Here is a 25,872-nt window from a genome sequence, read left to right on the forward strand (position 1 = left end):
TCACCTTCAATTTAGTTTCATTATTTTGATGTTTTGAGGAATTTTACTCTGTTTTAAGTTAATGAGAGATAATGAGCTCTATTGTTACAATAAATTTAATTAATAACCAGTGAGTAATTATTAATGTATTAACAGTATTGAGGAGAACAAATACAAGCCATATTTTTGGCGGGAAAAATACTTTTTGGACAAAATGGACAAAACAGTCTCGACCAAAATTTTGAAAAAAATTTGTGGATTTGAAATTTGTGAATGTGACAAACATTGACTTTGTACAATATTAAAACAGGATTCGTTAAAGTCAGAGAAATGGGAGAAGAGAGTTGAAAAATTAAAAACAAAATGGCTATTAATTTATTAAATCTAATCTTGCTATTGTACAAAATCAGAATAAAAACTTATGAAAATGAATATTTTCCAAGACAATAACAGTGTGGAATTACCTTTTGCTGCTGGATGTTCAAACAGTTTAACAAGTTCAAGTACAAAACTAATTCTGGTGTCTAAAGCCCGTGGATCAGTGTTCTTCACAACATTGAATCCATCATCAAAAGCCGATACAGCTTGTTTGTGTTCATTCAAAGCTACTAACGCTTTGGCATATCGCCAATATCCCTGCAAATACAGAAATTATCATAATGATATAACCAATTGATATTATTATTAATTATTATTATAATTATTATGAATCGGAATTAAGGAATATGAAAGCTAATCCCATGGCCCCATGACTGATACAGCTGCATAATGTGAAAGCATCCTGGTCCATACTATTGAAGTTCATAATACTGTGAGAAAAGTACATCTGTAGTTTACAGTCAGTGATTTATGCATGGGAATCTATATACATGCGCAAATTATTTCCTCAGGTATCAGAATTATGCACAATTTATGTAAATTAAGTAGACATTATGCTCAGTTTAACAAACCATCTCTGTTGTGCGGATTACCCCTCGAGCACTTATGTACCAAATTGCATTGAAATATGATAAGTGGTTATTTAGATATCAAAATAAAAAAAAATAAACAAGTTATTGTTAATGACACCCCGTTGCAATTAGGATGAATGTTATTTAAGTCTAATAAAAGGCAACATGGACAAAAAACTAGATGGCTGCAAGTCTGTTGTCTTTTAAATGACACAAATTGAATTCTTATGGACATGTATTCATCGTTACATGCATAATATATGCAATCTAATTGGATATGCAAATCAATAGTCATGTGACAAGGTAAATTGTTTCTAAATGAATTTGTAGCATATGGTCACAGTAACTAAGAGTGGCAAGATGGCTAGCAGTCTAGCAGTCGGCCATATTTCATATCAAACATAAAATGTATGTATCAAATTTGAACAGAAACTGAAAAAGTGTTCCCAGGATAACAAATTTTCAAAAAAAACAATATGGCTGCCAGTTGGCCATTTTTTATCCAATCATGAAACAAATTGTCATGAACATGTATCCTGAAATATATAATGTATGTTTCAAATTTAAAAAAAATTGAAAAAGCATGTCCATGATAACACATTTTCAAAAAAAAAAAAGATGTTACCTTCGACCATTCAGGATTACGTCGTAAACAATTTTTCCCATCCTTCAACGCTTCCTGATACCGTCCCAGCTTCAATTGAACACATGAACGATTACTAAGAATATGAGATATCTCATGATCACTGTCAGGTAGTCCCTTCCCACTCTCCAGGGCTTTTGTGTAGTTTTGATATGCAAGCATGTAATTGCCAGCATTCATGTTCTTATTTCCTAATTTCTTGAATTCAGCTTGCGATTTCAATTTGTAACTTATCGTAAACTGATCTGTGAAGAGACAAGATTAATGCTTGTTTTTTCTTCTAATAATGTGTTGACTATGAAGACAATACATGTGTGTGAGTGATAATTTATTTGTGTTGACACAGAATTAAATGACATATAGTTTAGTTTGACCTCAATCACACCAGATCCTTCGCTAGCAAGCAGCCTGACATCTGATATGTCCTGAAACATGACATGCGAAAAAAGTGACAGTGAAATTATAGAAGGAAGTTTACCTGTTACAAGTGGCGGCTCTAAATTATTAATCTCATCGTCATAACTTTCTGCATACTCCTCAAGTAACTCAATAAGCCCGGAAGGTGGGTCAATGCAGTCTGAGGCCCGTTTTCCTTCGTTATTCTTAATGCAAGGATTGACGCCCCATCCTTTCAGGAAATGATACATTTTATCCTGCAATCTAACACTCACTTCCCTGTTCTTAGTAAGAATATGGAACACTGTGTCGCCATGGTCATTTTGTATACTTCGTTGAGCTGGTGATCTGTACCATTTTGTGAATAAGAACTCCAAATAGTCTTCGCTTGCTGGAAATAAAAAATAAATGGATACTTAGTTTAAATTATTACATCTCTAAATGATAGTTTTCTTGTCATGTATTAATCAACAGCGAGCAAAGACACGCCTAAATTTGACAGAAACTTCAAAACAGCTGAAGGGAACATTCAAATCATCATGTTTTTCTTTTGTACTGAATTTACACAAAATTTGTGAAAGTGTATCAGTCATTCATGAAAGAAATTAATATCAGTCTAACTTCAAGGTTTTAACAATTAATAATAATGATAATTGTTCCGTGAGCTTATAAATACATTACTAGTATATGATTTATCAGTTTAGGTAGAAAAAGTTTTCATTTCTTTCTATTTCAAATTTTCAAATCTTCTTTATAATGTTATCATTATTAGTACTCATCAAGTATACATCTTATGGAGTTTGCTTTTTCCATGGAAATGTGTCTGACAGAACATTGCTGTTGATCAAATTGAAATTTTGGACATATACTCGGTATCATAAAAACATTAACTTCCTCTTTGTTTTCCATTCAAAGATTACAATTTCTATTCTCTACTGTAATTTCTTAGCTGAACGTCTATCTCTTTTTCAAAGGTCAAATTGTGGTTATGTGTTGTCAATTTCAAAAAGCTAAATTTTATGTTATTTAAAATTTTGCATACATGTAGGTACTCAGTTTTGTTTTTCATTTGCTACACCTTGCCTCGAGAAATGTATAATTAAACTTTGTTTACAGACATCAAAGTTTGGATTGAATTAAGTATAATTATTAAAATTAGTATGAACATTATAAAACAAACCGTTATTTAAGCAATATTCCATGCCGTCATGCAGTGGAGTGTTACCATGCAGCGTTCTCACACGGGTTGGATCTGCCCCATGTTGTATCAAGACAACCATCAAAATCACACGCTTGTCACCAAGACTTGCATTTCGACTGCAGGTAAAAGGTAACAAAATCAAATGTCATTATTACAATTGATACAAATCAGTTGTGACAATCAACTGCTGTGAGTTTTCCAGAATTTTAAAATTGGATTATTTGAAATATTTTGTTTGTAGTGTTTGATGTATGAAGGAAGTAGTATGTGAAGTAGTATATACAAAACGCAACAATAACAGTATTTGCAAGATATTTGATTTGGCTAAGCAGTCCAAAATTACCAAGTACAAGTACCTATATATGGGTATTTAGAACACTATCAGCACTTGTATACATAATTTAGCAACTGACGTTTTTAATGCATCCTTCTAAAGTATTCCCTGTCCTGTTCCTCCAGGCTCCTTTTTCTAAGCTAACCACCGTCCCTCAAATGTGTTGAGGGACGGTGAGCTAACTAACCAAATATATATTACAACTGCATGTAAGTGAACTTCGAACACAGGATATTTAATGCATATTAGGTTATGTTTTCTACCGAAATAGGTGGGGGTTGGTGGTGAGTGATGTGCTGGATGGTGGTGTTGATTTAAGACAGCATTAACATGCTCGAAAATGCCAATTCCTCTATCAAAGCAATCTAAAGAAATAGTTATACATGTATACTAGTAGGTGGAAAAAACATGCAGCTATTGTCTCAGAATAGACAGAATTGTATATGTATGTGATGGCACAACATACAAACCTCAAACTATTGCTTAGTACAACATCTTGAGTATCACAATTGTTTGTAGCCACACCAGCGAACCCAGGCTTTTCTGTTTTATTTCCGCCAAGCATAAGGTGATACACTGCCTGTAAATGAGTTGAATTATGGGATTATTAAATGTGTTGTGTTGCGTTAACATATGCGTGGCATAAACATTCAATAAACACAACGCAAAAATGTTTAAAATTGTTACTCTAAATTTGTCATTAAATATAATTTATATTTTTCATTAAAAGTACATTTTCCATCCCTTTTTTTTTCTCACAATTCTGACAATAAACTGCATGACAGCATCTATGATTGGTTGCTTAGAATAACATTTATACATATCAATGACTAGAAATTACTTTAAACTGGTTGCTATGGGCATGGTCATGGTAACAAGCCCGCATACTGTTACCGCCAGGCATGCATAGCAAACAAGTCAGCAACTTAAAGCTGGCAATGTCACTGTTTTGGTGTTTGAAACAATATGGCAGTGACAGTAATGCTGTCACATGACCATACTGACACAGCTTCTCTTCTCTAGCCAATGGTTATGAACTGCCATTGACATATTCAAATACCATATATCAATATACATGTGTTATCCATTCAGAACAGGGCCCTTCCCCTTCCCATGATGCATTGGAAAATAACAAAACTACATTATAATCAAATTATAATCAAGTACCACAGTGACTTACCATGTGGGACATTCTGACTGAAATCAACCTGTATATTTCAACAGTCGTGTGATCAATATGCAAATTAATAATTCAAATGAATTTCATTTGGATGAAATTTTATATGACCCCTTAACACATCTACTGCTGAATTCCTCTAGGGATAGTAGTTACAGATTGCAGATATCTTTGGACAAAAAAAGTTCCACATAATTTATTTAATATTTTGTGATCAAGCAGTCGCCAGAAGATTCTGACAATGCCTTGCAAAAAAAAAAATGTTTCAGGTCAAATCTTTTTTTAAATATGGCGTTCTGAGGAACTTTTTTGGAGGGGCTAAAAACATTTGATGGGCACAAAATTTGCAGGTTTCATTGGTGGTGAAATAAGTAGGGAAAAATGATCAACCAACATACTGACCAGAAACATAACTTTTTTAAGGCCTAATAAATAATGACATTTTGAACTTACAAGCCAGTCCGAGTTTTCTGAAAATTCCAGCACCAATTTGGTCCAAACTTGTTTATCCACGCTAGCGTTTATCAATTGCTCGTGAGCCATTTCTGTTGATAAGAATATTACATTAGTCACTGTAAATGACACACAATGCAGTTTCACCTCGTATTTTTCAGAATTAACACAAAATAATATTATAACAAATATTTTTAGGGCATGTCTGAAAATGGCCATTTTGAATCAAGAACAGAAGATTATGGGTGAATTTTGGAATCATAAATGTAAACGAAAAAGAAGAAGTGAAAGCTGACATTTGTTTAATGAGGACTAAAAAATTCCATCACTTTGTCGTTACCTTGTGATTTGGGATATTGTAGTAGTTGAACAATTTCAACCAGGAATTTGACTCTTGTTGCCTCAGCGTTTGAATCATTGTCTCCCACGCACTGTAATCCGTATCCAAAGGCACTAGCTGCTTCTTGAAATTTATGCAAAACTTTATATGCTGACGCAATTCGCCAATGTCCCTGTAAAAAAACAGGTGAAGTAGGTGATGTTAAAAACATATTCAGATTTTTGTATTCGTAAATATTCAGCTACAATACTGTACACAATCATGTTATAGATTACATTACTATGTGAGAGAACCCCATGATCTCACCCTGACAATTGTAGGGTATGCAAGTTAATGTGCTGCATAGCCATATTTTCAAGTTTCCTCTGCACAATACTCAAGCACATAGCAAAAACTGATGACCTTTAGCGTGCATATTGCCACATTTAATGTGAAATATACAAAACTACTGTGAAACTTACATGGTCATATAGTAATTTAACCACTACAGTCGCATTCTGCATACACTTACTGTGGAAAATGCAAATCAACATACTAGTATATTTGTACCAGTATATGCAGGCACTACACTCAAAGAGGTTTGGTAGAAAAACATGATGAAATAGGCAATGCAAGCACTATAATAAAATGCACAACATATTTTGGCTGGTTAAATTTAATTGCCACTGAATTCTTGAATACATGTATAAAATTGAAAAGAATGGGTTTGTTGTGTCACAATCCTATACAACATATTGTGAGCTTGCAGGTATCAATTGGACAGCTTGACCTCATGACCTCAAAGCGATAAAAGTTTAGAGCATATAGCAAGCATTTGGCAGTATAGATGGAAGATGGATTTTTGGATTTGGGATGTCAGATAAATAAAAAGATGAACGGTTCTTTTGTATGTATATAAGTTTATTCTGTGCTGAACTGAAATGGAGTTCTTCAAGGATGGGTATAATTTGATCATGTTTCCATCAGCAATGTTTAAGCCAAATTGTTAATACGTCAAATTATTCTTACTTTCAAATAAATAAAAATATGGAGTCACCAGCCAAAATAAAGAAACTGAGAGAGTCCAAATAAATGCCAGTATACTGTGATTTTTTGCACATTGGTTTCTAGGTAATACATTTTTCATCATACCATGGCTGGTACTTGCATATGTAGACTAAAAGCATAATATATTATCATTAATATGGTAGATATTGTTACAGCAAATTTGGAAATAAATGAAATATCATTTACAATGTTTTAAATAAGATGGTATTTTTCCCTTATATGCAATAGAATTCTTCTACATCAGCCACAACCTATATGCACGGTGGATGCCCAGATTCAAATGGTACAAACTTTCCTAAAGTCTCAGTACATATACAGCTGCATCTCAATTCCACACATAAACAACCCTAATACTGCTTATTCTTATCTCAAAAAGTCCATTACTACATGTCTGCCCTTAATACTTTGATTTTATACATAAAAGTGACAGTTTTTACCTTCCACCACATTGGACCATATCGTAAGGAATGTTCAGCATCTTCTAGTGCTTCTTCTGGACGTCCCAATCGCATACAGCAATTTGATCGATTTGAGAGTAGAGCAGCCATATCTTGTTTATTGTCAGGCGTTCCGTTTCCGGCGAGAAGTCCTCGAGTGTAGTTTTGTATAGCAGTAGCGTAATCTCCCCTATTGAAAGCTTGATTACCTATATGCTTGTAGTAATGCATTTGCTTGACCTTCGTGTCCACTGTAAAAATAGAAATAGTCTTGCTTTTTATTGTCAATATTTTGCAAATGTTTTTGGATTTGCTGCAACACTTTTGCTTTTCAAGCAGCCGATTCAATACAAAATCAAGTTCTAAAAAATTAAACCAAAAATCTGACAGGTTCATTCATTAATTTTTTCTATGAATGAAATGCCATTTGCATCACTTAATATTTAGAACAAAGATTCTTTGAAAAATGGTAACATTTTTTAATTTAAATATTCTACCCACAAAATGATTTTGTTCATTAAACTCTTTGATATGTTATATTGGTGAAAAAAATGGCCATCACTTGTACATTGTATGTATCTCAGGTTTTATGATGTATAAGTTCAGTAATAATATTAGGGATATGGCTTTTGAACAGCAATCTTAAACAAAATGTCTGCTCATACATTGTCACGTGAGAATCAGTCTTGAAATTAGATTGGTATACAGGTGCATGTTGTGAATGCAGAAACAGGTGTATGTTATATTTAATTTATTCAAAAATCCTTTGTTGTGTTTGCGTGGTGTGGTCGGAGGACACGTCACTCTGACTCAGGACGCCGCAATAGCAGGACGGGCTTTCAGTCGTTCGTGTGCAAACTGAGAGACGAGCCAACACGTTTATCACGGGGCGCCTGAGACATGCAAGTCCAGGTATAAGCTGGGGCCAGGTTATTGTAGGAACATAAATTCTTTTAATTCTGGCGGAAACCGTGTAGGGTGTCATAAATGAACCCGGTGTTGTTGGGAGACAGCGTATACAGGAGGAAGACTTGTACAAACTCAGCAAGATGTATTCCGGGGGCTCGTCTGTACAGAGTATCATTGACCATTGTGAGTACAACATTCTTGTAACTTTTACATTATTTATATTGTAATTTATGTATTAACTATAGCATTTAAAATGAAGCACGAGTTGTTTATACTTTACACAGGATAATGTACGTACATCTGTGACGAGATTGTACGAACTACTGAGAATAGTATGTAGCCATATTGTATCCTTCTCATCATTGTATACTTTGTTTAATAGTGCCACTTATTGGACCTATGCTCTCGTATGGCGAAGCTTAGAACCGACCGTACTACCAAACTTGAGCTTATTTGAACTAGACATCATCTACCGGAATCGGACAATATTGATGGACTGTAGCCTGTGATATCATGTACCGGAATCAGCTAAGTTCGATCGTCATCGTATCCTAAACCTGTGCGCAGCCACTGTCATTCTTGAAATCAAGATAGTTGGGACATTTATACATTATTTAAAGTTTATTTTGTTCACGTACAAACTGATTTAAATATTAAGAGTACTGTATGCTTTCTTTAAATTTATAATCTATGCTTAATTAATATAAATATTATAATTATTCTCACTTGACGCTGTAGGCGATTATTGTAAGATATATTTCCGATGGTGACGAATATAACAAAATATATACTACCATACGTCTTGTACATGAACTGTAATGTGGGAACGATAGCTAGACCAAACATTGCCAAATTGTTTCCGGCCCGTGCCAGTGACATACATACATGTCCAAGATCTGGTTGTGACACAAATAAAACAATTCTGGCTATCAATTGACTATCTTGAATCCGATCACAAAACAAATTCACAGGCACATGTTCCCTGATATGTATGATGTATGTGAGAAGTTTCAATGCGATCAGTCTAGACATACCAGAGACATGGCCAATTTTGAATCTGATCTTTAAAAAATGTGACGTTTAATCCAAAATTTAAGTGAAATCGAGAACCAAGAAGACATAAATGTCACAGTTCCCATTATTTAATTATAAAATACTTAAGTTAAAATAATACATGGAACACGTACTGCAAACAATTAAATTAATATGTACTCTATGTGGGTACAACTCAACATAAAGTGATTTCGCTTAATCTAATAACTGAAAATTTTCATTGACCCAGGTGCCAAATCTCAGAGTACACAAGTGCAACCAAACTGTCTCATAAATGCTCAAGAAACTGCATTCATAAATCTGAGTAAACCTTGATATACCTTTAATAACAACTTGACTTTGTATAATTACCAGGCCCTGGGTTTGTTTCATTATCACCACTATAATTCCCATCAAAATGTAGCCCTAACACCCCTCAAAGTTTTTCACTGAGATTGGTAATGGTACGACCCATCTGTCTCTGATTCAGATCAAGGTCATGACCAGGTCATGACATCACTAAAAACAATAGCATTACAATCTAAGCTAATTATTTATTCTGAGCATGCTCAGTTGCTCTTTCAGTGGAGTAGGGAGAGGTAATTTTGGATGAAAATCTTGAAAAAGACCAACTTAAGATTTTCAGACCTGGAAAAAAAATTATGTGAATATGTAACATGCCAAGTTTCATTGACATTTGCTGCACAGTCCCTGAGAAAATGTGAGAGATAACTTGCAGCAAAGAAGAAAGTGCAGCAGAAAGAAAGTAATTCTAGTTCTCCCCTTTTTAGGCTTCGCCTGAACAGGGACTAAAAAAAAGTCTGGGTCAGCAGCCTATTTATTTAAGAAATAGATTTTTATATTTCAGTGAATAGCAGGTGCATCACTTTTACCCTTAATTTTAGTGACATCAGGGTAAGGGTACTTTTTATTATCCTGATTTATTTTAAATATCTGGATTTTAACTAATGAATGCAAGTTTTCAATAGTTCTAAAATTAGTGATTTTTATGAACAAAATTGTTCTTAAGTTAAAATGAGAATGCAATAACTCCATGATTGTACAATATAATATACCAAAGAACATTGTCATGCAAAATATCAGAAATTTCTCTAACTTTGAAAGACAATAGTTACTTTATCTTATCAGATATGCAAATTTAACCAAACATCGCCGATGTCAACAGTCAAACGATAAAAATATACTCTGATCACTGTACAAAGGGAATTCCCCCGACATCAGGTGATTTAAAAATGTTTTTTATTGTGTTCAACAACAACAAATCAACAACTAAGATTTTTCACAACTCATTAAATGCAGTCTTTTATTAGTTTTGTTGCAATAATGGCAAGGAAATAAAGCTAACTGTATATTATCTGAAGGCCTCCAAAGATCACTAAACAGTCTACAACTATTTTGCGGAAGATGAAAGCTCTGTGTTAATATTGAAAACACTAGTCTAATATTGAACGAGAACGTCAACATACAGTGTACCATGTGACAAATGAACATGTAAATTACGTGATTTAAAGGAAGTTTGTGATGAAACATACTACAATATACATCATGAAGTGCAGACAAACGGATATCCCTAAATATAGGAAATAATTCTTTAGAAAAGTAAGTTTTCCAGATTATTATTATTATTGTAGACCATACTGCTGTACCATTAGGACATTTTTCGCAAATTTCCCAAACTTTAAAGAATGATCGCTTTATCCTATCAGATATGCAAATTTATTCAAATATGGTATGTACTATGAATGACTGCAAGCGTCAAACAGTAAAAATACCCTCTGCCCTCTGATCATTGGCCAGTTTAAATACTGTACGAAGGGAATTCCCCCTGAATCAGGTGACCTCAAAATGATTAAAAATGTTGATATTGACATAAAAAAACAACAACCAACGACTGACCAAGATGACTATTCTTATTATTGTATCTGCATTACTGGAAAAATTTATTATGAAAAATGTTGATATTTTCTTGTAGTGTAGGGACCATTTACTGCTATGTGTAATCATTCAGTGTCATTTCAATAAATACTATAGCTGTACCAGTATAATTTCAGGTTGCTAGTTAAATATTAAAATACATGTATAATGAATTATGTCCTTGACATGGATCTTGGTACTAGAAGTCACAACTAAATGAGAAACAATTTTGAAAAAAGAAATATTTTAAAACCACTCAAATGTATAATAATAAAGAGCCTTAAGATTACTGTACATCATTATAGGGGCATCATTTTTCAAGTTTAAACGTGTATGTATAGATTGTTTCTGATAGAAGTTACTGATAACCTGAATATACTCGTATACCAGTACATGCAACATCAAAGCTAAAATTAAATCTAGTGAATAATTAACCTGGCTATAATTACAGTAAAATATACATGGATCATATTACTTGTCTGTTAATGTATCATTACCCTGGGTATGGTCTCTTTTCAGCTCCATGTCCACGGGAATATTGTACATATATCAATGGATTAATAGATTCAGTTGACAATTAATTATCAGACTAAGACATTACCAAATGATTAGACTAAGAATTGCCGGTACAGTCTGACTTATTTGTTAACGTTTTAAAATGCATGCGTAATTTATGTTCGGATTAACGGTAAAAAGTTTAATAGGGATATCCACTTACTACTCAGTGTTACCATTTTGCCATTGTGTTGGAACACCTGGGCGACGTATACTTCATCTGTACATTGCGGTGTCCACCCAGGGATCCCTTGACCATCCCACTCCTCTAACCCAGGATCCACCATCACTTTGGAGTCTCCCAGATCAAACAGGCAGTTTGCCCCTTGTATCACTTCCTGCACCGTCTTTCCTTCAAGCGATTCCATGTTGTAGGCTTGTAGGTGAATTAACAAGTATGTCACCTGTCTCAAGTTAGTGCGTTGACTACACAGGAATAGTCAGTTTAGAGAGCATTTTCCAACACAGTCGTTAGGATTTGCTTTTAAACAATATGTGACCCAATACTCCCAGACGGTGACAAAGCTTCTATTTTGGAAAGGGGATTTCCAGTTGGCATTGGTCATTTCGATTTGGAGTGGGGGGGGGGTGCAGCTAATCACAGATGTCTGACACTCCGGTCAATTTAGCCGCTTCGTTTATTATGGAGTTTTCGATGCAAGATTTTACAACCATTGTGGTAATTTTAGTATTACCTCTACAAAATACGATGTTAAAGTATAACTTCTGGCTGTAAAAGACAATGCAAACAATTACTCCACCCCCTCACATTGAAATCAGCCAGGACACCTTGTTACTGTATTGGAATAAGTAGTTTACTTTATGATCGCTGTTAAAGATTGGTTATCTCGAGTCCTGCATATTTTAGCCTTCGGAGATTATGGAAAAGTACTGCCAAACTTCCAACTTGGTGGAAAAAAATCAGTTTACGTAATCATTATACACGAATATTTATGTTACAGAACTCGTACACTGTGAGGAGGAAGTGAAAAGCGTTTCTGCGAACTGTCGTGTCAAATCATAGACCCTCTATGGTCAAATACTCAAAAAACAAACAAACAACAACAACACATAGGTGGCGCTCATTTCATTTCATCTCGCTAAATCTCGTGGTATTCCCACACACCGAACGTGACGTCATTCCAATATGGCAGAGTCTGGCAATGCTGATATTTCGGGCTTGTCGAAAAACATACCAGGTTTGACCGAGGCCGAAAGAGCGCACCTGAAAGACGTCATGAAGAGAGCAAAGGTAGAGTATAGCTGAGCATGCAAGTTCCCGCTTTTAAAATGACATAAATTATTCTGTGATTAGTTATTATGCAACTTGATTGAACCAATGCCAATCAATGAAGTCGATCTAACGTTCGTGATCGATAAATAGTAAACAATTGTACACACAATACAATCGTAATGAAATGGGACAACTTCTGCATTTGGTTTGAACATCATTGAGATGTATGGGACACGTGTATTTAGTAAATACCGGAAGCAGCGATCAATATGAAACATTATTTTGCATACACCAGTAAAACCCTGCCCATATTAAATAAATACATATGAATATATCTGCGTACGTATGACTGTTAACATGTATTACCCCCCCCCCTTCCCCTTAAGTAACATGTTTTGGTCTTTATGTTGCTGTTGTCTCTTTTATACTACGTGCAGTCAGTTCCCAGTAAATGTACAGATACAGTGTGTGACATGTTTCTGTGCACTTGAGAAAAGAAAAAAATTACAGTAATACATGTATATATAATAATACAATTTTTTATGACATATTTAGTAAATTTTGAAAACAAATCTCTGTTTACTGGAAATGCATTAAATATTTACTGCTTTGTATCTTCGCTATTTTCTCCGATAAGTAAAATTTGCTGAATCAAATCGGCAAGAACATGTAAAATAACAATACAACTCGTTGTACCCCTGCCAAGTTTGTGAACCTGAAACCCTGTGAAATTGCCCTAAGCATCAAAATAATGAAATTAAATGTCAAATGAAAATAAATGGTTTTACAGTACTAGATTTACTACTAATTGTGTGATAAAGGTCATATAATCAAAATACTGCATTGGTCTTCATTTTGTTTAATTAAATGGATAAATGAAATGTATTAACAGCATGTGAATGATCATTATTAATTTGTGTTTCAATTTGCAAATTCTGGTTTTAAACATTCTGTTTTCTTCACCTAATGTGAAAATATGGAACACTAACTCATATCAGTTATACACACTGTAGCATAGTTGACCCACAATGCACACCTGACTTAAACATGGTTTCACTGCAGTGTAAATTTTGAATGTATCTTTTTTTTATTTGTTATATTTTGTTAAAATTATTACACAGTACTGTTCTGTGTATTATAATCCATTGGAATCCGCAGATTACTGTCAAATATTGCACACAGCATTTTTGTACAGGCATATCTATTTAAAAGTATAAAACGGACAGGCTTAAATTGGTGAAAATAACTGCTTCCGTATTTTCTCTATTACTGGTAGAAGTGCATACATGTGTATAAACTGAAAATTTCCCATGTTGTATACTGAATCATTAACCTTTTCACCACCAGACTTTCTCGCCAAAATTTGTCTGCACTTTTTTTTTTATATTCTTCAATATTTCTGGAAATGAACCCTAATTTTGGAGCCAACAGACAAAATTTGAGTAAAATTTCTGTTTTTACTCAAAAAAATGGGCTATTTTTGTTCCAATCTTCTGCAGGAAAGTGCAGACTATAAACTGGCTATTTTTGTGATGAAAAGAAGGAACTGGTGGTGATAATTTAAAATATGATATATTTTCTTTACAGAAACACACATGTAATATGTTTACACATTTAGGTGCATCTATGAATACAATAACTGTTACATGTGTCTACTGGAATGTTTTATTGTTGCCCCTGCTAAGAATCATTTTTATGTTTTTGAAAAATATATGTCTTACATGTTGTTTTGTAGTTGTAAAATATAAATAATACTTGTCATGCCGACATGTTTGTTAGGCCAAATCAAAAAAGTTTGGTGATAGGTAGGCAAAATTTTCTTTAATATAACTAAGTGCTAATTATTTGCTACATAATATAAAAAACATGAAATAAATTATACAACATTGGTGGAATGACCATTGCTAATTTGCATAGAAATAAAGTGCATTGAAATAGCTACCCGGTATATGTGTACATGCCATTTTAGTGAGTTTGACTTGATAATTTAATTAATAAACTCGTAATTTAGCTAACAATCTCGTGAGAATATATTTTATTTTAAACAAGTCACTTCGCGATGAGCGTCTTTTGCGGTACAGTAATCCGCTAGGATTGCCCTTAAAATCAATTTTTTGTGTCTGTATGTGTGATTTCCAGTGTTTTCACGTATTAATTCTTCTGTGATTTTTTTGGATTGGCCTATTTCCCTCCAACTTAGCAGGCAGGTCACACCATCACCCTAGTTATTAGGTAAAATCAGGAAAAAAAATTGGCCCACCGTTGCCATAGTAACAGCCAAAAACTGTTTTTTTATAGCTTAGTGCCAAATGTATCTCCTCCTACAAATTTAGGATAAAAATCCTCAGACATAGCTCATTCTACTCAGTTTGAGTGTGGGCACAAAGTTGAATTTTTGATATCTTTTTTTATTGCTGAGAAATTTGACTCTTCTGTGATTTTTTGGTTGGGCCGATTTGGTTCAAACTTGGCAAGTCACACTTTCACTCTAGTTAGGTTGTAAAATCTAAAAACAAATTCTTGCCAGCCGTTTTCATGGCAACAGCCAAAAAAATGATTTTTTTTTGTATACCTTCTCACCTTACAATTCTACTCAGCTTGAGTGTGCATAAATTGACTAGTTGTTTATGTCTATTTTCATTACCGAGAAACTCAAACCAGCGGCTTTTAACTGCTCTGTGTTTTTTTTTTTTTGGGGGGCTTGGCTGATTTTGTTCATACTTGACAGGCAGATCGTACCGTTACCAACTGAAAAAAAAAATCTTGCTCACCGCTGCCATGGCAACAGCCAGAAACTGGAAACTTTCGCCCCAAATTTATTACCTCCTACTAGTCTTGTAATAGCAGTGTATATGATCATGTTTTTTTATATTATTTTGGCTACGTTGCGTTGCACACTGGTAAGAGATCACCGGGACCAACATTGTTACACTGTATCAACGTAATCCCAACGCAACTTTGAACTATGAATGAACTGTAAATGCTGCCTTCAATCTAGAAAATACTATCGCAAAACGGTTGGAAATAGTAAATTTAACAGCAGAATACGTCCTAGAAATACAATAAAGACTAAACGTTTTTTCGCGAACTTCGTATATGGGGCCCGGTTTTAGCTATAAACCGACGTTAGCTTCACGTTTATGTCCTACCATGGCAACAGCCGAAAACATGATGTTGCTTGTTTTTGAGCGAAGCGGATCGCAAACCAGCCTACCGGCTTGTTTTATAAACTGGCTTGGCAATTCCCACCACCAATTAGACCATGTCACAGCATTTCGGCTACTTTTCCAACAAATTCAAAATCACTCGATAATTTTGTGTACTTTACATTTATACTATGATTACATTTTAAGTTACGATAATTTTAATGCATACATGTACACTCACAAAAATACGCCCAAAATAAGAGAAAATAGGAAATAGCCTTGACAAAAGGCATTATTTTTCCTTGTCTTAATATTGCATTTTTTTTATATCTGTGTATTAACTTCATGTGGATATCCTGATGAAATTTAAAGTTAAATTCACAACTAACGGTTTTGCATTATATGAGGCTGTGAACTTGTCCATGGAGGCTGCAAATTAATAAATATTGTATTCACTGACATTTATTTTGTATTTACATTTGTAATGAGTTTCCACAGTATCTTTTTCTTACTGGTGTGGCTACAGTGACTGTGAAGTGTTTTGTGTTTTGTCGATTGTTGTCAGTTATTTGTTTTGTTTTCTTGGAATTTGTAAAATAGGTATGTTATTTTCATTTTGCAGTATATCGTAGACAGTACTTGTATACTTTGTTATCCAGCATAAATATCAGATTGTACGAAAGAATGAGATTGTAAATTTCGTTCATTAATATTGTAAGATGACGCTTTCTCTGGGGCCTTCAGAGTCCCATGTTGACTATGTCCCGGTCCCTTTACTCACTTGTTGTCAGTGTCTGAGTGGTATATACAAAATACGACCAAGTAAACGTCAGAATATTAAAAAAACAGAAACCTAAAAATCAGTTGCCCATGCCAAGAGAGCCGCAAAACCAAAACAATCTGTCAGCCGTCGCCGTCCACAGCAGGGATATAGTTTTACACATCGAAATTGAGAATAGCTGCATGTGTAGACATATTGCATAGAAATGAACACTAAATACATCTATCCCGGCCAGCAATCGAATCATCAAACTTCATGAGTGACGTAACTGGCATTTCCATCTATTTGCTTCTATTCCCACTATCCTAAAACGCTCAAGTGAATGTTGTCAAATTCGCGAGTGTGCGTATTTTCGTACAGTGGCGTAAACATTGCTACAATCAAAGACGCGCTGAACAAAAAGTCAATTCTGGGCTAGTACCATTGTCAAATTCTGGGGAGTAGAGGACTATTTATATGGGAGACGTTACAATTAGGAACTATTAAAATTGTTTGATTTGCATATCAAAATCCTTTATTGGAACAGAACATGTTCTATATTCACCAAAAAACAAAGTTGTTATGTTTCTAGACACACAACAGACTCAAAACAATAGAAACCGTTCGATCCGAGCGACCTGCGTTCTTGAAAATCGAGTCTTATCGCCCTTGCGTTTCCGAGCAAAAAAACGTTGAGGCCGAAAACGACCGATTTTCGCCCAATCTTCTATGAATTTTTCATAATTTAGCTAATTCAGTCCAACGGTTAGATAGAGTATTTATTAGAGACGCCCGGAGAACCAAAATTTGGGACGTGAATCACTCCGGCGACTAAAAATCTGCGAAAATGGCCAAGGGGGTGAGGGACTACATTTCAAAAACATATTTTATATATAGGGTATATAATTAGTGACATTTTGAATTAGTGAGATTACAGATTTGCTAAAATAAAATGGCAGCTAAAAAGATGTGTTTTACAGTAATTTGAACTCATTTACCTTTTTCACAGCCTCTCCCCCTCCCCCCAAATGAGTACATGTATGTAGGGTAACCCAAGGAATTGATTTTATTTTGCCTTAAATGTATGGTGCAATGCAAACTCAGCAGTACCTACATTTAAAGGTATTTAGGCCAATCTTTATTATCCCTTGTTTCGCGAACCCGCCGAATGAACAGGAGCTGGAAATAAAATAAAAATAAAATTTTATTTCAGTGTAATTTTACGCGCCCGCCGACTTGTAAGTGCAAAAAATTGCTAAAAAAACTTATTTTTATCTTCATTTTTTTTCGCCCGCCGCATAACAAACCCAAGTTGCATTTTCGTGGGAGTATCATGATCAAAGTACCGATGTCTCACGCAGATGAGAAACAAGGTTATACATGGAATAAAATTTTATTTCAATTCTTCTCTCCAATCAATGATCTCACTTACAATTCTTTGAGAATTACACAAATCTAATGGAAAAAAGAATTAATTTAATTTTTTTTCCACCCTCCTCTAAAAAATCGCCTTATAAAAGCTTGAGAAACAAGGAATAAAAAAAGTCTGGCCTTAGTAACTACCGTGTAGACTGGGGTTAGCCTTGGCTTACATTTGCCAATGACAGAGGTACAAGTCAGTGGGGTCTTTGGTGTGGGGGTACAGAAATAAAGCAATTGGAGCATTTTTGTGTTTGTCACTTGAACAGTCTACAAAAATTTACACTATATGAAATATGGACAGATCATTTTACTGATATTTTTGTAACATTTCATTCTACTGTATAGCTGAGTTATTGTTACTGTTAGTACTATGATAATTTTCAATATTGCTTTCAGTGTGCATGTGAGAGTCACTAACATGGCAATATGTCACTCGCATGCTTTGAAAGTCATGACAAGAAAATGAATCATGGCAGACGTGTTCTTCCCAGTATAATTACATACATTATTGGCCAACTTGCATAACAATAGAATATGTTAATGAGTTATATTTATTGTAATGCTAAATTGGTTCTATTGTTTATCCAAAATTTAACAGTTTGGAACCCTTACTCTACCATGCCATGGGGAGATCTCTGCAAGGTATATCATTATCGTTAAAAAAAAAAATTGCCAAACAAATATAGCTAATAATTAGCGATTGTATCTACAGATCCATGTACATGTAGTCATTTTATTAATGGTGACTGACACTTTAGAAATAAAAATAGACCTCTAAAACTTGGCTTGATTGTATCACACCCTAACCATTTTACTGCTGAGAAACTGCACTCAATTGCATAATATAGTATTTGTCAGTTGTACCATGGTAGATATCATGTTTGGTTACTAAGGCCATGAGTACAGCAACTCGACTTATACTTGTCAGTCATGTGGTAAATGAATAATACACTTTAACAATTTCCTGATTCCTCTGTCGAGTGGTAAATGAGATACAGCATATTTTATATTTGTTTCTATCGATCAGTACAGGGTGAAACTCCATTTGCCTCTTGAAAGTTTAGGATACCGTTCATGATTAATTCGTTTCAATCCTTGCATCGATACTACAACAACTGTCATGTGTAGCTACCATATTTATTCTTATTTAAATGACCTGTTAAATTATGAATTGGTATATATGTCATTAAAATTTCACTAAAACAAAATTTCATTAGCTCACATACACCTCTTTTAGAGTTGAGCTTCTAATGGAGAAAATATGGTAATTGCAGTGCTTCTCATAGTAGTTTTACTGAACGTATAATATTTCTTCCCACAAAATATTAATGAGCTTCATCTCAAATCACAAGCATACTAAAAAACCGAGTGACATAATGGTGTATTTTGGAATAATTTTTTTTTTTTTTTTTTTATGGCTGCAAAAGCTAGATTTATTGTGATTGAATTTGTTGCTGTGTAATTGGCAGTACATTGGAGTGGAAAACTCAGTGAAAATAGTAAATATTTTATGAAGAAAATGAGCTGAAACCTCTTTCAAATAAAAAACTTCAATTCTCTATTTTAAAGCAAATATTTTTGTTTGCCTTTTTGATTTGTTCATTTGGTTCTGAATTTTTTAATTTGAGACAAAAATGTTCTCGTCTTACAAAACTGTAAGAAGAGAATGATATAAAAATACAGGGGCTTCAAGAACTAATAAATATATTTCTGCGTTCATTCCTTTAGTGCTTTGAAGGCCACAGTCTACTTTTTTCAATTTTCATTACAAATACAAATATTGAAAAAAAAAATTTAAAAATGTATATAAAGAAAAATCTGTATATAATATTGCACCTAAATGTGGTCAAGAAAATATGATGTTCTACTAAAAGTTATTTTGTTTTTACAAATTTAATATTCAATTCAAATTTGGGAAAGGAAAGCAATTAACATTGTTAAGGTGTTAGAGTAGCGATAATACTGTGTTTGCTTTATGAGTTGCATGTACATGTACATTTAAAATGTAAATGTGTGTCTATTATGGAAATGTCTTATTTTCATAATCCAATATAAAAAAATAAAACTGTTATATGAACTTCTGTTTGACATGGCTCAAATACAGTATAATATATACAAATGTACATGTGCATTTCAAAATCAAAACTTGAATTCTAACCAATCCACCAATCAGATCGTCGGATTCACGATTTATATTCCTTGTATAAATTGAGAGAAGTTAGTTAGAAGATGGCTTTGTCAGCTCATCTTGAAAACAAAAATAAAATTGAATAAATTGTTGCCATTTTAGAAGTAAACTGTACAACATAAAACAAACTAAATTTGAATAAATTGTTGCAAATTGTTGCCATGTTAGAAGCTGGTTATAAAATGACAAGCCATTTATTTATACATGGTTTTAGAGTCGTCATTTTATAACCTATACATAGAACAATCAGATTTGAAAACTGGTAGTCTATAGTAATGATCATAGCTATATACCAGTAGATGTGAATTTAAATAAATAATGGTCAATAATTAACTGCCTCTCATACAGTTTTATAAAATTGTGATTCATGATTGTAGAAAAAAATGCAAATTTTTTGGGTCAATTCCTATTTGTAGTAGTTTTCGAGTAAGGCTACTATTTTTTGAGAAATTCTCATAGAACAATAATTGGCAGTTTGTGTCCTGTTGAGTGTGAAAAAATAAAGTCGTGACCCTACATGTGTGTACACATGTAAAATCATCATAGAGCATACCATAATTTCATGTTTGCTTGCCTCCTCTTTAACCTATGAGGACAGGTTACATTTTATGATCTGGGGGTTAAAGAATCAGTGAAACAACAAGAATCATGGAATTGTTGTTGTTTTAAAGATATTAGTTTGTCTCCAATATATTTCGATTGTGCAGTATGAAATATTTTTATTGCCAAATTTTGTTGTTTTTCCTGCCCAAATTTTTTCCAGTAATATTCGTTACCAAATTATGCTCTAAAGATATACATTTATTATTGTAATCCTTGGGGAATTTTAAGTTCATGAATATTAATTCAATTCATGTATATGTAATTTTAATTGAGCGACCTGCAGATTAATATTATGAGGTTATTACGAGTATACCGCAATGTATGCACAAAGACAGTACAGCGGAAGTATCGGCTGTCGTGCAGTGGTGGTCGATGCGACCGCGTACTGTCTGAGTGCATACTTTGCGATATCCTCATAATAACCTTGCTATTATACATCTTTTCCTCCCAGGAATACATCATGGGAATGCCGAAATCCAAAACGCTTATAACAGATTTAGTGGGGGCTGCCATGTTTGTTTTTATTACTAGAGGATGCTCACTCACGCAATCACTCCATATTTGGAATTTGGATTTTTTTAATATGGTAGGATGAAAATACCCAGTGCAATACTGCAAAATTAGAGCACAGATGTGTAATAAGGTTGATGTAATAATATTTGAGGGAGCTGTAGGTTATAATTGTAGCAATATGTTTTCAAAGGAATACACCTTTATTGGATGTTTTCATTTTTTGTTATGATAATTTTGTTACTTTTTGTGTAAATGGTAGCTTTAGTAGATTTGGTGAGAGTAAACTGTTTTACAAAAGTGATGTCTTATTTTCCACTTCTTCTTGAAAAACGGCTAGCCTGATTGATTTGGTATTTTATATGTAGTCAGATTTGTTAATTTTGTGATTATTGCTTCCATTTTTTAATTAAGCCTTCATTTAACACAAATATGTAATTACTGTAAATCGTCTTAATATCACAAAACGCAATTTTCAACAATTTGGTTAGTCAGAACAAATCTCCAAGTTTTGCACCAGTGAAAATAGGAATTGAACTACAATTACCGGTAATATTTTTTATAAGGAACCAACATCGTTGGAAAGACTGATAATTGTTTTGTATATATTACAGGATTACTTATAGTCTTTGATATTCAATACACAACAGGGATTATGCATTTCAAAATGCTTGTTCAGATGAGATTTTAACTTCTAGTCTCCAAAGATTTGCAAATATATTCATATGCAAATGTACATATTCCCAGTGTCATGCCAACGTAGATACATGTATCTAAAAATAAGATACAGAAAATGTTATAAATCACAGATTATTGCTGAGTGCAAATTTCCATGAAATAAATGACAAAGAGCAAATAGGGGATGATATCCAAACTAGTTTCTATGGAAACAATGACTTTCCGATTCCCACTTACATACACATATAGTGTTAAACCTTTTTCTAGTGCCCATTTAAAATTAGAAATCTGTCAAAATATACATGTACATGTAGCTGAAACTCATAATTTAGTGGATTTCTATGTTGGAAGTGTATTACTGTTAGCCGCATCTGATGGTATCCATGACAACCCTTTTATGATTGTAATTGATTAGTTTGTCAAACACCTATAACAGATTTGGTGTACTAATGACGTAGAATACATGTACCGGTAATTGCAGTTATACCTTGTGATCAATGTTGTAGCTATACGATACTGGCTTTGAGATCTATGTATGGTAGGGTCTAAATATATTCTTCATATTCATTTCATGATGGTATCTTAAAATCTCTAATTTTGATTAATCTCTTACTAGCAATCATGTCTTGGCCGATTTTGTTTAAAGATGATATAAACATTTAATACACATAATGGATACTTGTTTTGTGATATAATTCAAAATGGCCAACTGGTGGCCATGTGAGTCTCATTTTTGTGTCTTAACCATAACCATATATATCTTGACTTTTTTTGACCTATGTAGGTACAGAGACAAGACATAATGGTGTTCATGATATGCACATTTATTTCAACATGTCATGAACTATTTCTCTGATGTACCTGGTCCGGTTTCATTGGCGCGTTACTAAATGTATTTCATACAGATGTACTTTCACAGACAGTTGGTACAAAAAATAGTGTGAATATTTCTTGTGATCAGATTCAGTATCTTTGCAAGTTTCTCTAATATTTCAATGCACTGTATCTTCAATTCTCTATATTTAGTGAATATTAATATTGTTTTTGATTTTTTTAAATCAATAATGACTGACAGCTTGTTATTGCTATTGAATTCTGTATAATGCATGATAGCAGGGCTTTCTTGACTAACAATTACAATCTAACAATCGTTTACTTCTCTGTGTGAAGTGCACAATGGGAGTCTTTGCAATTAGTGCGTCTGTACAAAAAAATGTATGTGTGTACATGTATGTGTGTGTGTCCGTCTGTTTCACTGATATCTCAAGCACTATATGTTGGTTTTTGAAGATACTTTATGTATGCTCTGGGTTAATGCACAGATTTGATTAGGTTTTGGTTAAAACCTTGCATATTAATTACCTAATTTGCATAATATCTAGTCAATTTCTGGCCTTTCCACTGATATTTCATGGTTTTAATCTCAAATAGCAGAAAAATGTTAGTTGCCAGGCTTCTTGTTTGATAGGCTAATGTGTCTCCAATACTCTAAGCACATAGGAGTTCTTTCCTATAGCTTTCTTTGATTTCATTATTCAAAGGTCCTATATATTAGTCTTTGAGTAATGACATTGTATCTTCCCAAGTTTGTTCATTTCATGATTTTGGGTTTGTCCCTGATGAAATACAGGGAAAATTATGTGACAAGATCTGTTACACTTTCAAAGCAAACAAACAAAGGGCAAGGTGAACAGACTTTAACTATGTTCTTTTCTTTCTTTTCTCTTCATTTTTTTCAGACTTGCCACGGATACATGCCCCTTGATTCATACATGCAGTTGGTTGGTCATCAACATCATTAATAATCATACCATAATGCAAAGCGTTGCCTGAAAAATATATTTATTTATAGTAAATGATGTGCTTTATTCATAAAGTATTCATTGCATAATTTGGATGTCAGTTTCTAAAGTGTGCAAGTTTGATTTTTGATCTACATCACAATCTCTAAATCAAACTTGAAGCTCACATTTTTAACGTTATTGCTGTTTATTTAAATGATATACTCATCACTATGGCAACTTAAAATTGAATTAAAAAATGAAAATTCTTAATGAGATCAATGAAAAAGGCAACATTTTGATATTAATGGTGCTTCTTGCTTTTTCGCATTCACAGTAAATCATAGCATGCATTTTGTCCATTGATAACACAGATGTATGTCTTGCTGCCTTGTTTTAATACAAAAACAATTATATTTAGAAAAAATATATATTTCATGTCTTTATTTGCATGGCATTAAAAACAGAAGAACGTCGAGTATGTCTGTGCAGTGAAATGTCCAACACATTCTTGAGAGTTGTGGTAAATTTCTGTCTATGATACTGCATATGAAAGGGCACAGTGAATTTGCTAATTTTCTTTATTGCGGTATGATGTGCGTATAATATGCCTTTGTGGCCGAGTGTGTTGTACATGTACATTATTGCTTGAAATGCGGCAGTGTAACTTAACTAAACGGTAAAAAAGTCTGCAAAATATGGTTTTCCTCAGTCTCAGCATTCAAATCTTATACTGTAAACCATTTACTTTCACTCACATTTAATTTCACCATTTTTCATGTTTTGGGCATATTCACTGTGTTTTAGTTTCACAAATTTGTCAGGAAAACAATGAGATTGATTTTTATTTTACATGTTCTCGTAGATTTAATTTAGCGGCTTTTACTTATCAATGAAAATAACGAAATTATAATTCAGTTAATAATTAATGCATTCACAGTAAATAAACATCATATGTTTATTACCAGCACTTGCATATGAATTTACAACATTGTTATATTTCTAAATGAATGCTGTATTTCTTGATGAAGAACCCTGAATTTCAGATTATGACTTTTTATTTCAGTGATTCGTTTAAAAAGTTTGAATGTGTCACGTTTGTTGAGTATGAGCTGCTCGTTTATGATGAGTGATCGTATGCCTCCATCCCCAGCCTTTCTCCCTTGTTCGTAACTTTTTGGACTCAACCAATATTATTCTGTATATCTGAGCAGCAGCCCTCCCCCGTTCAACATGCACAATCCCTTACACTAACTTGAAATTTATTTCTTTAGTTATGTTCATATACATGTACATGTAATTTTTATTTTATTCATTTCGTCTCTTTTTAATTCCATCAGGAGATTGATCAAGAAGAAGACAATTTTTTAAGGTAAGATAAGATGAAAAGTAGGTACCGGTACATGGCTTTAAAATATCAAGTGGAAATAATTTAGTCAATAAATTTATCCCCAATTTGGATGTTTAATCATGTCCTTACTGTATCAACTATCTCTCCCTCAGAATTTATTGATTGATCTGATAAATAGTATCTTGCCTTTGTTTCTTGAAATGTTAAATCTTTAAAACTGTTTAATTTGTGGTGCTAGTAACCTTTACAATTTGCCAATTTGAAAGGTATTCATTAGAACAAAATGTCATGAAACGTAATATTACTCAGATAGTAAAGTTAAAACATGGGACCCAATGGGGAAAAAGATCAGACATGATTAATTCATTTAAAAAAAATTTCTTTGGATTTTTTGAAATACTGAAACAATGTGTCTAACTAATACAAAACAAATAAAAAGAAGGGCTATGAATCTATTTGTAAAGATATGGCAGTTTTTGTAGTTTGTCCTATGTTAATACATTGTCTATATAACATGCTCTCACATGAGAATTCCTGCATGCGACTTTCAAAATTGAGTGGCAGTGAACATTTTTTTTTTTATCGTGCAGATATAGTAATACAGTGTACTGATGCAAAAATGTACGTTATTAATGCTTGGTTTTTAATTATTTTTTGTAGAACACCATTACAGGGCCAATTAAATAAATATACAAATGTTATGAAAGGCTGGCAACATAGGTGGTTTGTATTGGATCCTGAGTCTGGGGTATTGGAGTATTACGTGGTGAGTTTTGGCATCATTCCTTACCTTGGATGAGTTTTTTTCCTA

General features: G+C 33.4%; 2 protein-coding genes across 3 annotated transcripts in view; one reads left to right on the plus strand and one right to left on the minus strand.

Annotated features, from left to right (window-relative positions):
• Nucleotides 1-11,893, minus strand: part of LOC102808116 (TPR and ankyrin repeat-containing protein 1-like) — a 57,766-nt gene extending 45,873 nt beyond the window's left edge. Inside the window, exons 1-9 of the mRNA XM_085501902.1 lie at nucleotides 11,552-11,893; nucleotides 6,958-7,208; nucleotides 5,474-5,645; nucleotides 5,134-5,225; nucleotides 3,974-4,083; nucleotides 3,149-3,285; nucleotides 2,051-2,359; nucleotides 1,555-1,817; nucleotides 444-615 (exon numbers count right to left, since the gene is read on the minus strand). Coding sequence (XP_085358028.1) covers nucleotides 444-615; nucleotides 1,555-1,817; nucleotides 2,051-2,359; nucleotides 3,149-3,285; nucleotides 3,974-4,083; nucleotides 5,134-5,225; nucleotides 5,474-5,645; nucleotides 6,958-7,208; nucleotides 11,552-11,756 — 1,711 coding nt within the window. The 5' untranslated portion in view covers nucleotides 11,757-11,893. The remainder of the gene's footprint in view (nucleotides 1-443; nucleotides 616-1,554; nucleotides 1,818-2,050; nucleotides 2,360-3,148; nucleotides 3,286-3,973; nucleotides 4,084-5,133; nucleotides 5,226-5,473; nucleotides 5,646-6,957; nucleotides 7,209-11,551) is intronic.
• Nucleotides 11,894-12,444: 551 nt separating this feature from the next.
• Nucleotides 12,445-25,872, plus strand: part of LOC102808242 (oxysterol-binding protein-related protein 11-like) — a 52,172-nt gene continuing 38,744 nt past the window's right edge. For both annotated transcript variants that reach the window (XM_085501443.1, XM_085501444.1), the window contains exons 1-3: nucleotides 12,445-12,640; nucleotides 25,051-25,082; nucleotides 25,722-25,827. In XM_085501443.1, coding sequence (XP_085357569.1) covers nucleotides 12,536-12,640; nucleotides 25,051-25,082; nucleotides 25,722-25,827 — 243 coding nt within the window. In that variant the 5' untranslated portion in view covers nucleotides 12,445-12,535. The remainder of the gene's footprint in view (nucleotides 12,641-25,050; nucleotides 25,083-25,721; nucleotides 25,828-25,872) is intronic.

Source organism: Saccoglossus kowalevskii, chromosome 7, assembly GCF_978046115.1.
Source record: "Saccoglossus kowalevskii chromosome 7, keSacKowa6.1, whole genome shotgun sequence".
NCBI lineage: Eukaryota > Metazoa > Hemichordata > Enteropneusta > Harrimaniidae > Saccoglossus > Saccoglossus kowalevskii.